The 13007-nt window shown below is 41.9% G+C and overlaps 1 protein-coding gene across 1 annotated transcript in view; it reads left to right on the top strand.

The window, feature by feature from the left end:
• get3 (guided entry of tail-anchored proteins factor 3, ATPase) overlaps nucleotides 1-13007 on the top strand; it is a 44810-nt gene that overhangs the window by 15234 nt on the left and 16569 nt on the right. The window contains exons 3-5 of the mRNA XM_059991843.1: nucleotides 2424-2572; nucleotides 4899-5049; nucleotides 7145-7252. Of these exons, the coding sequence (XP_059847826.1) occupies nucleotides 2424-2572; nucleotides 4899-5049; nucleotides 7145-7252 (408 nt within the window). The remainder of the gene's footprint in view (nucleotides 1-2423; nucleotides 2573-4898; nucleotides 5050-7144; nucleotides 7253-13007) is intronic.

The raw sequence follows: 13007 nt of genomic DNA, 5'->3' as shown, positions 1-13007 counted from the left end.
TGCCCTTCCTATACCAAACCTGGAATGCTGAATCGTATGTAGTAGGTAAAAAAAGGTGATTATGAGCAATAGGGCTGGAAACGGAAAACCCCTGGAAACCATAGCATTTCCTGATCTGAGCCCATATACGCAAAGTGTGTCTAACAAGAGGATTAGCTATTGATCTGGGCAGACTACTAGGGAGTGCAGAGCCAAGAAGTGCAGAGATAGATAATTCTTTAGTGGAGCTCAGCTCCATCGCCACCCAGTTAGGGCACTCGGGTTGGCCATGGAAGAAAGACCAGAAGGTAGCACAAACGTATATTAGCTGCCCAATAATATAAACGAAAGTTAGATAAAGCCATGCCACCCTCTTTTTTAGATTTTTGGAGATGGATTTTATTAATTCTAGCGCGCTTATTCTGCCACAGATATGACAAAATAATAGAGTCTAAGGAATCCAGACCACATTTTATGAGTAATTAATGTGGAAAACCAGGTGATTGCAAAGGGTTCACAAACTTTTTCTCGCAGCTCTATAGGTACTTTGATAATAAATTTATTTTGAATTTAATAATGTACTTGAATTTATTTTGAACGTACTCCTTTTTAGTACAGCCCAAAAATCAGGGAAAATTGTACAGCATGAAAAACCAAAATTAAAAAACTGGAATGTCAGTAGTTCAAAAGTATTCATTCCCCCTTTGCTCAATACTTGGTTAAATCACCTTTTGCAGATATTTTGGATAAGCCTATTAGCTTTGCATAATGTGATGGTGCAGTGTTTGCCCATTACTCGTAAAATTGCTCAAGCTGTGCCAGATTAGTTGGGGAGCAAAGGTGGACAGCAATCTTGAGGTCTTGCTGATTGGGTTGTCAGGACTCTTTAACTGGGTCACCAAAGAACATCAATTTTCTTCAATTGTAGCCACTCCATGGTTGCTCTGGAAGTGTGGTTTGGATCATTGTCCTGGTGAAAGATGAACTTACTCCCCAGTTTAAGCTCTCTGGGCGAGGTTATCTAATACTGGATTTATGCCACACTTACCTCTTAGTGTTGAGGCTGAAATATTCCATTTAGTCTCATCTGACCACAAGACCTTCTTCCACACCTCCTGAGTTGCTCTTTGCAAAGTCTTTATGGGCAAGGATTTTTTTTAAGCCAGGGCTTTTAACTTGCCACTCTTTTATAAATGCTCTTTTTGTGCAAGGCCTGAGAACTTGTGGAGACTTGAACTTCATCTCCAGTTGTAACCACTGACTTCTGCAGTGCACTTAGAGTGAGTGTTGGCATTACAGTAGCCTTTCTTACAAATGCAGTTCTTCAGAGACTAAATTGATGGGGCAGCCTGACCTATGCATTGTTGCTGTGGTATCATATTTTTTCCACTTTTTCATGATGGACTGCACTCTCTGAGGTACAGTCGGTGCCTTTGAGCTGGTCTTCTCCAGATTTATGGTTCTCTGCTTTTACTTCCCTGAATTGCCTTGAATGCTCTTTTTTCTTCATTTTGGTTTGGTCTGCATTTTCAGATAAAACTCTTATTAACATGAAGACTTACTGGAGCATTTGACTTCAAGAGCAATACACATGACTAGTATTCTTTATCAAGATGCTGGATGGGTTTAAAATGTGGGATTGGATTGCATGAATTTGGCTTTGTTCATTGAACTTAGAAGATTGAGGGATAACTTAACTCTATAAATCTGCAAGTGATATTTGCGTTAGTTGGTAAACAAGGAGTTGAAGTGGGTAGATAAGGCTGCTGGACTGAAGTTAGTTATGCCCACCAGAACCTTGTTAAAGGGCAGAGCAAGTGGTTCAAAAACAGCAGCTATTATGTCAGCCAGTGATTTGGGAACGGGTTGGGATACAGCTCTTGACTTTAAGCCAAACTACTGTATACCAAACAGTTAATTTGATAAGCAAATAATTGTTCTAAGAGTAGCTGGAAATCCAGACCAACACACACAAAATGCTGGAGGAACTCAGCAGGTCAGGCGTTATTTATGGAGAGGAATAAACATTCAACGTTTCAGGCTGAGTCCTGATAAATGATCTCGGCCTGAAATGCCCACTGTTTATTCCTTTCCAAGGATGGTGCCTGACCTGCTGAGTTTCTCCAGCATGGATGCAAACAAGTTGTGTGGTTGAAATCTGAACCATAATAGTAGTGTGGTCGCGAACATGTCTTATCCAGTCATCTTCACTCTAGTTGAGAATATCAACATTACCAAATGCAGTGTCTAGTGTTGAGGCCAATTAGTATACCCTGCTTCAATTAACTCTATATGCAGGTGTTAGATCTAGGAACTCCTAATACTCAACAGGATTTCTCTTACCTATTTGAAGAAATCCAATTTGTGGCATTTCAAATCATGTATGAATTTGGTTTCCATGATGAAAACTTCAAGCTTGGTTGTTTTTCTGTTGCATTGAGCAGGAAATTGATCCAAGCCTGGGTGTAGCTGAATTACCAGATGAATTTTTTGAAGAAGACAATATGTTGAGCATGGGCAAGAAGATGATGCAGGAGGCGATGAGTGCATTCCCAGGCATCGATGAAGCAATGAGCTATGCTGAAGTTATGAGGTAATATGCTGGGGAATAGGGTCAGTCTTCTAACTTGGCCATTTGCAATTTGCTCAGTCACTGGCTGAAAGCAAATCCTAGGCTTTGCCTCTTAACAGGATTGTTGCTTCAGGAACTGCTCAGTTGATCTTTTCTGTATAGTGAAATGATGAGAAGGATCTTTCTGTTAGTTTTGGGCATTGAAATTTATGTGGGATATAATAAAAATATTCATGAGTGATCTCGCTCTTAATTTATGTGAATTTCTATTACAAGAAAAAACTTACATCAGCGAAGTGTTAAGGCAAAAGAGTAGTCGATGATTGAAATGGATTTATGATCAAGCAGTAGTGGAAATCCTTTTAAGCCACTTGAAGATCTGCAGGAGGGCATATTGGCAGAGGGGCGTTGGGGAGTGGGAAGTGATGGAAGGAGAACCTGTCCAAGGTTTTTGGGTGCATAAGCTAAGAATGAAGCTCTTTGATGTGCAGCTTGCAAGCACAAAAGTAGGTGATAGTGAGGTGAATGTCCAGTTCAGGACATTTTGAATTGTGAGGTGGTTTGTAAAATGAGAATAGGATGTATGTACTAATAGTGTTAGATGAACTAAGATGCAGGGAGTTGCAAGTAGAACATTGGTGGCTGTCTGTCATATCTCATAATGACAGGAAACCTGTGCAGGAGAGGTTTTAAGAAGGAAAAGCAGTTGCACTGGGAAGTCTGAATCCAGTGGTACGAGTAGTCATCACAACTGGGATCTTACATGGTTGCAATGGATGACCATGACTACTTCTGCACCTTGTCATGCCCTTCATTCTTTATGGAGCATTGTGGAGCTGCCTTCCTGGCCATTTGATCTCATTGTAGATCTCATTTGCCAGTCCACCGGAGCTGACTTTGTATGCTAGGATAGGTGTGTGCTCATACCCCTATGTCCTAGGGTATGAGGCCTGTCAGCTGGTTTAGCCTGCCTGTTAAGGCGGCTTGTTGGGATGTGGCTGTTGTATGCAACAGCTACTTAGAGGCATCAATGAGAACGGAGTGTAGGGTGGAGACTAAAGGTGAGTGAGTTGCCCCAGAGTGCACATGAAACCCCTTTCAGTGGAGCTGTTACCCCTCCTGGGATATCCCATACAACCCAACATTAACAGTGGCATAAATATGTGGGTTTCATTGCTGCACACTCTATCCCAAGCCTTTGAGATTTTAGAGCATTACAGCACAGTACAGTACTGGCTCTTCAGACCACAATGGTGGACAGATGTTTTAAACCTACTCTGATCTAACCCTCTTACATAACCCTCCATTTTTCTTTCATGTACGTATTTAAGAGTCTTAAGTGCTACTAACATATCTGCCCTACCACTTCTAGCACACTTATTGCTCTCCAATAACACCCCCCCCCCCCCATACTTTCTTCCAAACATATTAAAGTTATGCCCTTATGCTTCCCCCCCCCCCGGGGATTAGCCATTTCTGCCCTGGGAAAAAGTCTCAGGCTGCCCACTGTATCTGTCTCTTATCATGTATAGGTCTGTCAAGTCACCTCTGATCCTCCTTCACTCCAAAGAGAGAAGCCCTAGCAGCATGACTGCCATCCCACTGCTTATTCCATGAAATGTATTTGAGAGTCTGAGTTATGAGATAGGCAGATTTTTTTTGGACTGGCAGTGAAAAATCTGTGTGCGAGGGTTTCCAACTCGATGCAGAAAGCAGCTTTAGAATAGTCAAGTATGAGATTCTGTAGATGCTGGAAATCCAGAAGATCTCACAAAATCCTGGAGGAATTCAGCAGGTCAGGCAGCATCTATGGAGAGGAATTAACAGTCGGTGTTTTGTGCCAAAGCCTTCTGGCTTCTTTGTCCTTCCTTTCTGGTCATGATGAAGGTTCTTGTCTGAAATGTTGATTTTTATTTCCCTCCATTGATGCTGCATGGCCTGCTGAGTTCCTCCAGTACTTTGTGTTCCTTTACAACAGTCTCCTGGTTTAGAACTCCTTTTGTTCAATAACTTTTCATCAATTGTGAAAGATTATGCTCTGCCATGCTCTTTAAGAGTAATTAATTGTGACTGATTCCCTCCGCGTATATCACGCAGTATGTATCTGCAGAGTAAAGCTACAAATAACATGCAGGGCTACAGGCTGATAAACACAAATTAATTAACATTAATTAGTCTGGCTTCTTCCTCCTTCCTTTTCAATCTTGATGAAGGGTCTCAACCTGAAACGTTGACTATACATTCCCTCCATAGATGCTGCCTAACCTGTTGAGTTTCTCCATTATCTAGTGTATGTGCCTTTGGAAGAGTCTTCCTGGTTTAATAACTGTTTGCATCTAATTTACAGACTGGTGAAAGGAATGAATTTCTCAGTGGTGGTGTTTGATACAGCACCGACAGGACACACACTGCGACTCTTGAACTTCCCAACGATTGTCGAGAGGGGTCTGGGGAGGTTGATGCAGATTAAGAATCAGATCAGTCCTTTCATCTCTCAGGTAGACAAAACTCATGTTTGAAATTAGTTAAGCTAAATAACTATTAATGGTTGCCAAAAAAATTGTTTAATTTTCTTTATGAGGGATATAGCTAAGTTAAATGCAAACAGACTTTTTCCACTGAGGTTGGGTGAGACTAGAACTCGAGGCCATGGATTAAAGGTGAAATGTTTAAGGGGAACTTAAAGGGAAACTACTTCACTCAGAGGGGTGTGAGTGAGGAACAAGCTGCCAGCAGAAGTGATGGATGTGGGTTTGATTTCAGCATTTAAGGAAAGCTTGGATAAGTACATTGATGGAGGGGTATGGTCCAGGAGAAAGTTGATGGGCCAAAGAGCCTGTTTCTGTCCTGTATTTCTATAAGACTATAAGGCAGAGTTTTCTGGTGAATGCCTGTACACAAGAAGATCTCTGGAAGGAATTGTAAGGTTGTGAGGGGGGGATGGTGTGGTGGTTGCTATTTAGGGTTGGTCCAGGGCATTAATATAATCACACTGCTTTTGGGAGTGCTACAGCAGGGTTAGAAGTCCATGGTTAGGAAATGGATGGGAATGAAATCCAACAAGATTCTTGCTCCTGGTGCCATTCACCAGGCTGCACCTAAAAGTGTGCATCAGCTCGTGAGTTTGTCTGTAGATGGATAGCATTGTCATAAGACTCAGGTCCAGTAGAAGCCTTATTTCACCAAGGGTTCTCCACTGGGAAGAGGAGAAAGCATTAGATGAGACAAGATTAAACATTAAGTTTAAACCTAGATTGTTGTGCCTTAATATGAGATGCCAATCGATATTAGGGAAGTTGAAGTCAACTGTGGACACTTTTCTAACAGAGAGCTTAAAAGAGTAGAATGTTGTGCCATACTTTTAATCTACACTAAGATCAATCTAATCCTTCCCTTCCACAGCCCTCCACTTTTCTTTCATACATGCGCCTTTCTAAGAATGTACCTCTTAATAGATGTTTGTTTTTAGAAACTGGATTTTTCTACATCAAATTCACTTTTTACACTGTTCCTGAGGCACTCTACCCAGTGGCTCCTAAAAATGATGTACAAGAAAGTTTTAGGTTAAGTCATTGCAACACCATGACCATTCTAGTTCTTGCAGTCAGAACACCTCTGATGTTATGCAAATGATAAATCATTCTGCTGTACATAGGGGGAGCTGAATCACATTTAAACTTGTGGGCTGTTGTCCTCGAACAGTTAATATGTTGCTGACTTTGTGCCATTTTAGAGGTGTTGTTTTTTAAGGGACATCCTGAGTGTCCTCATGTCCAAAAAGGAAAATTTGAGAATCAGGTGATATAATGGAGTGGATGACAAATGATAAATGATGGCATCCATGCAATTTATCTCTCACCTTAATCTGCGCATAATTGGCATGTTACCAGTTTCATACCTCAATATCTAGTTAGTGCGTACACCCAGAAGATGTTTCTAGTAGTGGGAGAGTTTAGGACCAGAGGGCACAACCTCAGAATAGGAGTTCCCTTTAGAAGAGAGATGAGGAATTTCTTTAGCCAGAGGATGATGAATCTGGAATTCATTGCCACAAACATATGTGTAGGCCAAGACATTTAAAGTAGAGGTTGATAGGTTCTTGATTAATAAGGGCATCAGTGGTTACAGGAAGAAAGAAGGCATGAGAATGGGGTTGAGGGAAAATAAATCAGCCATGATTGATAGGCTGAATGGCCCAATTCTGCTCTTATGTCTTACGGCCTTATGTACTTTCTGTAGCATTAGCTGATGCTTTGCTTTCGTCTTTTAAATTATTACACCTGGATGGCTCGGATTTCCCTTCTGAGCTTGTTGGTTTTGGGGATGTGTGTGTCTTGTGTACTTGTATGTGAAAAAATCTGCTTTTAAAGACTGAATTTAATTTTCATCATTTAACAATGAAATTTTAAAATGAAAGTAGCTAGGGTTCTTTGCAGTCCAACTCTTAAAATATCACATAGTCACTTCAGTTAAAAGAATTAACATGACTGTGGTCTATAACCTTCTCTGAATAACTGTCACTTGCATAGTTGGTGAGTTCTGTAACATTTGGCTGTAGAGTCAGTGTATTTACTGAATGCCCCTGCATTTCAGATGTGCAGTATGCTTGGACTCGGTGATATGAATGCAGATCAACTGGCATCAAAGCTGGAAGAGACCTTGCCTGTCATTCGTTCAGTCAGTGAGCAGTTTAAAGACCCGGTAATTGTCATGTAATTTAACATCAAATCAATGTTGGCAAGTTTTAATAATTGAATTGAAGCTCTCTCTCTATCTGAGCTGTGCTGTGGATTTTCTGTTTAAACTCTTAACACATAGATCTCAGCAATAAACATTCTTTAGCTCTCATTCCTTCCTGCCAGTGTCTTCAAACTGATATATCCATATCAGTCAGCCAGTGAATATCAGCATCACCTGATATTAGCAGGAACAATGTCAATAAGGTTGAAGGAGTACAAAGGAAATTTACAAGGATATTGCCAGATGTGAGGACCAGAGTTATAGGGGAAAAGTTGGAACAGATTGGGACTATTCCCTAGAGCATAGGAAAGAGATGGGGAGATTTGACAGTGGTATACAAAATTGAGGTGTATGTTTAGAATAAATGCTAGCAGGCTTTTTCCACTGAAGTTGTAGGAGACTAAAACTAAGGTCATAGGTTAAGAGTAAAAGGTGAAATGTTTAAGGGGAACCTGAGGGGAAACTTGTTCACTTAGAGTGTAGCAGTGTAGAACAAGGTGCCAGCAGAAGTGGTGGTTGCGGATTCAATTATAGAATTTAGGTGTAGTTTGGATAAGTACATGGATGGGAGGTTATGATCCAGGTTGATGGGACTAGGCAGAATAATAGTTCAGCATGGACAAGATGAGTCAAAGGGCCTTTTTCTGTGTTGTACTCTAATGAGGGTTATCGTCACTGATGTGTTGTGAAATTTGTAGTCTTGTGGTAGCATACAGTGCAAGACCTAAACCTTATGCTACAAAAGCAAGTGGTGTCAAAATAAAAGATTGTAGCTACAAATATTTGGGTGATAGTGGGAAGTCAGTGTTTGTTACTGCAAAGTTTATCAGATTAAAGTACATGGTGTGAAATCTGTTAGGATGTCCAGTCATCCAAAATGTTACAGTTGTAAACTACTCTTCAGTTACTTTATTACTTTATTGTCACCACAACTGATACTAGAGCGTACAATCATCACAGCGATATTTGATTCTGCGCTTTGTGCTCCCTGGAGTACAAATTGATAGTAAAATATAATAAAAATTTTAATTATATATCATAAATAGAAAAGGGAAAGTAAGGTAGTGCAAAAAAAAACTGAGAGACAGGTCCGGATATTTGGAAGGTACGGCCCAGATCCAGGTCAGGATCAGTTCAGCAGTCTTATCACGGTTGGAAAGAAGCTGTTCCCAAATCTGGCCGTACGGGTCTTCAAGCTCCTGAACCTTCTTCTGGAGGGAAGAGGGACAAAAAGTGTGTTGGCTGGGTGGGTTGTGTCCTTGATTATCCTGGCAGCACTGCTTCGACAGTGTGCGGTGTAAAGTGAGTCCAAGGACAGAAGATTGGTTTGTGTGATGTGCTGGGCTGTGCTCAAGATCTTCTGCAGCTTCTTCTGGTCTTGGACAAGACAACTTCCATACCAGGTTGTGATGCACCCCAGAAGAATGCTTTCTATGGTGCATCTATAAAAATTAGTGAGGGTTTTAGGGGACAGGCCAAATTTCTTCAGCTTTCCCAGGAAGTAAAGGCGCTGGTGGGCCTTCTTGGCGGTGGACTCTGCTTGGTTAGACGAAGTCAAGTCATGTTTTAGCACATTGTGTGTTTATACCAGCTAGATATGTTCAGTTCACTTTAGGGCTCTGGCCTCTTATACATCTGATAATACTATTGAATGCACTGCAATTTAAATCAGAATGTAGTACAAATTTGGCAGAGATGTGCAGCAGAAGAGAGTTTAATTGGACATTGACACCAACAGATTGCACAACATATTAACAGGTCCAAACAATTTCACTTTTTCACTATCCAAAACATTATTTTGCACTGAATGATACCAGGCTATATTCTTCTAAAAGAAATGGTCATATTAAGCCTTGTGTTGAGGTTGAAATCTTTAACCTTATCCTTATTGCTTGGGGAAATTAACTGTTTTTGAACCTGGTCATCCTGGCATGGACGCTATGCAGCCACCTCCCAGATGGGAGTAGTGCAGACAGTCAATGAGCAGTGTTGGTGGGATCCTTCATGACGTTACTGGCTCTTTACAAGCATCTTTTTCAATATATGTCCTTGATGGCAGGTAGGCTGATGCTGGTGATGGCATAACCATTGTAGAGAATTTCCTACAATTTCCTGTTTGCCACAGTGCAGTTTCCATCTGATGTATGATAAAGTTTTCTAAGATGGTTTCTACTGCGCATATGTAGAAGGACATGAGTAGAGATGTGCAGAGTCCAGCTCTTTTTAGCCTGCTCAGAAACTTAAGATGTTGGTGAGCTTTCCTAACTGTATAGGTTGTGTTCTGGGACCATCAGAGGCTGTGCAAGATATGCTGTCCCAGGAGATTGAAACTGCTCATAGTTTCCAGTGCTGTGCTGCTGATGTGATGTGAGTTCTCCTGATTTCACTAATAATATTCTTTGTTTTGTTGACATTGAGGAAGAGGTCATTTGCTCGGTAGCAGGCCTCAAGCTTCTAAAACTCATCTCTGTAGGCCACCTTCTCATTGTTGGTTATAATACCCGCTACTGTTGTGTCATCGGTGAATTTGACAATGTGTGAGCAGAGTGTACAGCAATGGGCTCAACACACAGCTCTGGGACATGGAGGGGCACACATGTTGAGGATGATGGCGAGTGAGGAGCAGTTGTACATCCTGACAAGCTGAGGACTGTTGTTGGGAAATCCAATACCCAGTTGCACAGTGGTGCATTTAGACTGAGGAGTAGGAGTCTGTTCACCAATATCTGTGGGAAAGTAGCGTTGAATGTTGAAATTAAATCCGGAAACAACAGTCTGACACAACGGTCCTTGTTTTCCAGATGCACCAGAGCCAGGTGCATGACAGATTTTTATAGACAGTAGGTGCAGAAGTAGACCATTCGGCCCCTCGAGTCTGCACCGCCATTCTGAGATCATGGCTGATCATTCACTATCAATACCCAGTCCCTGCCTTGTCCCCATATCCCTTGATTCCCCTATCCATCAGATATCTATCCAGCTCCTTCTTGAAAGCATCCAGAGAATTGGCCTCCACCGTCTTCTGAGGCAGTGCATTCCACACCTCCACAACTCTCTGGGAGAAGAAGTTTTTCCTCAACTCTGTTTTAAATAACTGACCTCTTATTCTCAATCCATGCCCTCTGGTACTGGACTCTCCCAACATCTGGAACATATTTCCTGCCTCAATCCTATCAAATCCTTTAATTATCTTAAACGTTTCAATCAGATCCCCTCTCAATCTCCTCAATTCCAGTGTGTACAAGCACAATCTCTCCAATCTCTCTGCGTAAGACAGCCCTGCCATCCCAGGAATCAACCTAGTGAATCTACGCTGCACTTCCTCAATTGCCAGAATGTCCTTCCTTAAACCTGGAGACCAAAACTGTACACAATATTCCAGGTGTGGTCTCACCAGGGCCCTGTACAAATGCAAAAGGACATCCTTGCTCTTGTACTCAATTCCCCTTGTAATAAAGGCCAACATTCCATTTGCCCTCTTCACTGCCTGTTGCACTTGTTCATTCACCTTCATTGACTGGTGAACTAGGACTCCTAGGTCTCTTTGCATTTCTCCCTTACCTAACTCTACACCGTTCAGACAATACTCTGCCCTCTTGTTCCTGCTTCCAAAGTGGATAACTTCACATTTATTCACATTGAATGACATCTGCCAAGTATCTGCCCACTCACCCAGCCTATCCAAGTCTCTCTGTATTCTCCTAACATCCTCTTCGCATGTCACACTGCCACCCAGTTTAGTATCGTCAGCAAACTTGCTGATATAGTTTTCAATGCCCTCATCTAAATTGTTGACATAAATCGTAAAGAGCTGTGGTCCCAATACAGAGCCCTGTGGTACCCCACTAGTCACCTCCAGCCAGTCCGAGAAACACCCATTCACTGCTACCCTTTGCTTTCTATCTGCCAACCAGTTTTCTATCCATGTTGAAACCCTGCCCCCAATGCCATGAGCTCTGATTTTACTCACCAATCTCCAATGTGGCACCTTATCGAATGCCTTCTGAAAATCTAGGTACACTACATCCACTGGCTTACCCTCGTCTAACATCCTTGTTACACCCTCAAAAAACTCCAACAGATTAGTCAAGCATGATTTGCCCTTGGTAAATCCATGCTGGCTCGGCCTAATCCTATTACTGCCATCAAGATATGCCACTATTTCATCCTTAATAATGGACTCAAGCATCTTCCCCACGACTGACGTTAGTTCTCCGTTTTCTCCTTCCCTCCCTTCTTGAAAAGTGGGATAACATTAGCCACTCTCCAATCTTCAGTAACTGATCCTGAATCTAAGGAACATCGGAAAATGATTACCAATGCATCCGTAATTTCCTGAGCCACCTCTTTTAGAACCCTCGGATGCAGACCATCTGGACCCGGGGATTTATTAGCCTTCAGTCCTATCAGTCTACTCATCACAGTTTCTTTCCTAATGTCAATCTGTTTCAATTCCTCTGATATCTTATGACCCTGGCCCATCCATACATCTGGGAGATTGCTTGTGTCCTCCCTGGTGAAGACAGATCTAAAGTATGCATTAAATTCTGTTGCCATTTCCCTGTTTCCCATAACAATTTCTCCCAATTCATTCTTCAAGGGGCCAACATTGTTCTTAACTATCTTCTTTCTCTTCACATAGCTAAAAAAGCTTTTGCCATCCCCTTTTATATTCCTGGCTAGACTGAGCTCATACCTGATTTTTTTTCTCTCCGTATTGCTTTTTTAGTTAAGATCTGCTGATCCTTAAAACTTTCCCAATCATCTGTATTCCCACTCATCTTAGCCCTGTCATACTTCTTTTTCTTTAATGCTATACAATCTCTGACTTCCTTTGTCAACCACTGTGGCCCCTTCCCCCTCTTTGAATCCTTCCTTCTCATTGGAATGAACTGCTTTTGCATCTTTTGTATTATCCCCAAGAATATCTGCCACTGCTGATCCACTGTCTTTCCTGCCAGGGCATCCGCCCATTTAACTTTGGCCAGCTCTTCCCTCATGGCTCTGAAGTCTCCTTTATTTAATTGCAATACTGACACCTCTGATCTGCCCTTATCCCTCTCAAATTGTAGATAAAAACTTATCATGTTATGATCACTACTTCCTAATGGCTCCTTTACTTCAAGATCACTTATCAATTCCTGTTCATTACACATCACCAAGTCCAAAATAGCCTCGTTCCTGGTTGGCTCAAGCACAAGCTGTTCCAAAAATACATCCCTTAGACACTCCACAAACTCTCTATCCTGGGGTCCAGCAACTACCTGATTCTCCCAGTTCACCTGCATGTTGAAATCTCCCATAACGACTGCATTACCTTTAGCACATGCCAATGTTAACTCCCTAATCAACTTGTACCCAATATCCACGCTACTGTTTGGGGGCCTGTACACAACACCTATTAGGGTCTTTTTACCCTTACTGTTCCTCAGCTCAATCCACACAGACTCTACTTCCCCTGTTCCTAAGTCACCCCTTGCTAAGGACTGAATCTCATTCCTCACCAACAGGGCCACCCCACCCCCTCTTCCCATATTTCTGTCTCTACGATAGCACGTATACCCTGGTACACTCAATTCCCTGGCCTCATCCCCTTGCAGCCATGTCTCCGTTATCCCAACAATATCGTAGTTCCCCATTTTCATCTGAGCTTCAAGCTCATCTGTCTTATTTCTGACACTACGCGCATTCAAGTATAGAATTCTTAGCCCATTCC

Source organism: Hypanus sabinus, chromosome 16 (assembly GCF_030144855.1).
Source record: "Hypanus sabinus isolate sHypSab1 chromosome 16, sHypSab1.hap1, whole genome shotgun sequence".
NCBI classification, from domain to species: Eukaryota; Metazoa; Chordata; class Chondrichthyes; order Myliobatiformes; family Dasyatidae; genus Hypanus; species Hypanus sabinus.
Note: the sequence above shows the minus strand (reverse complement) of the source record. Positions and strands in the feature narration are given on the sequence as shown.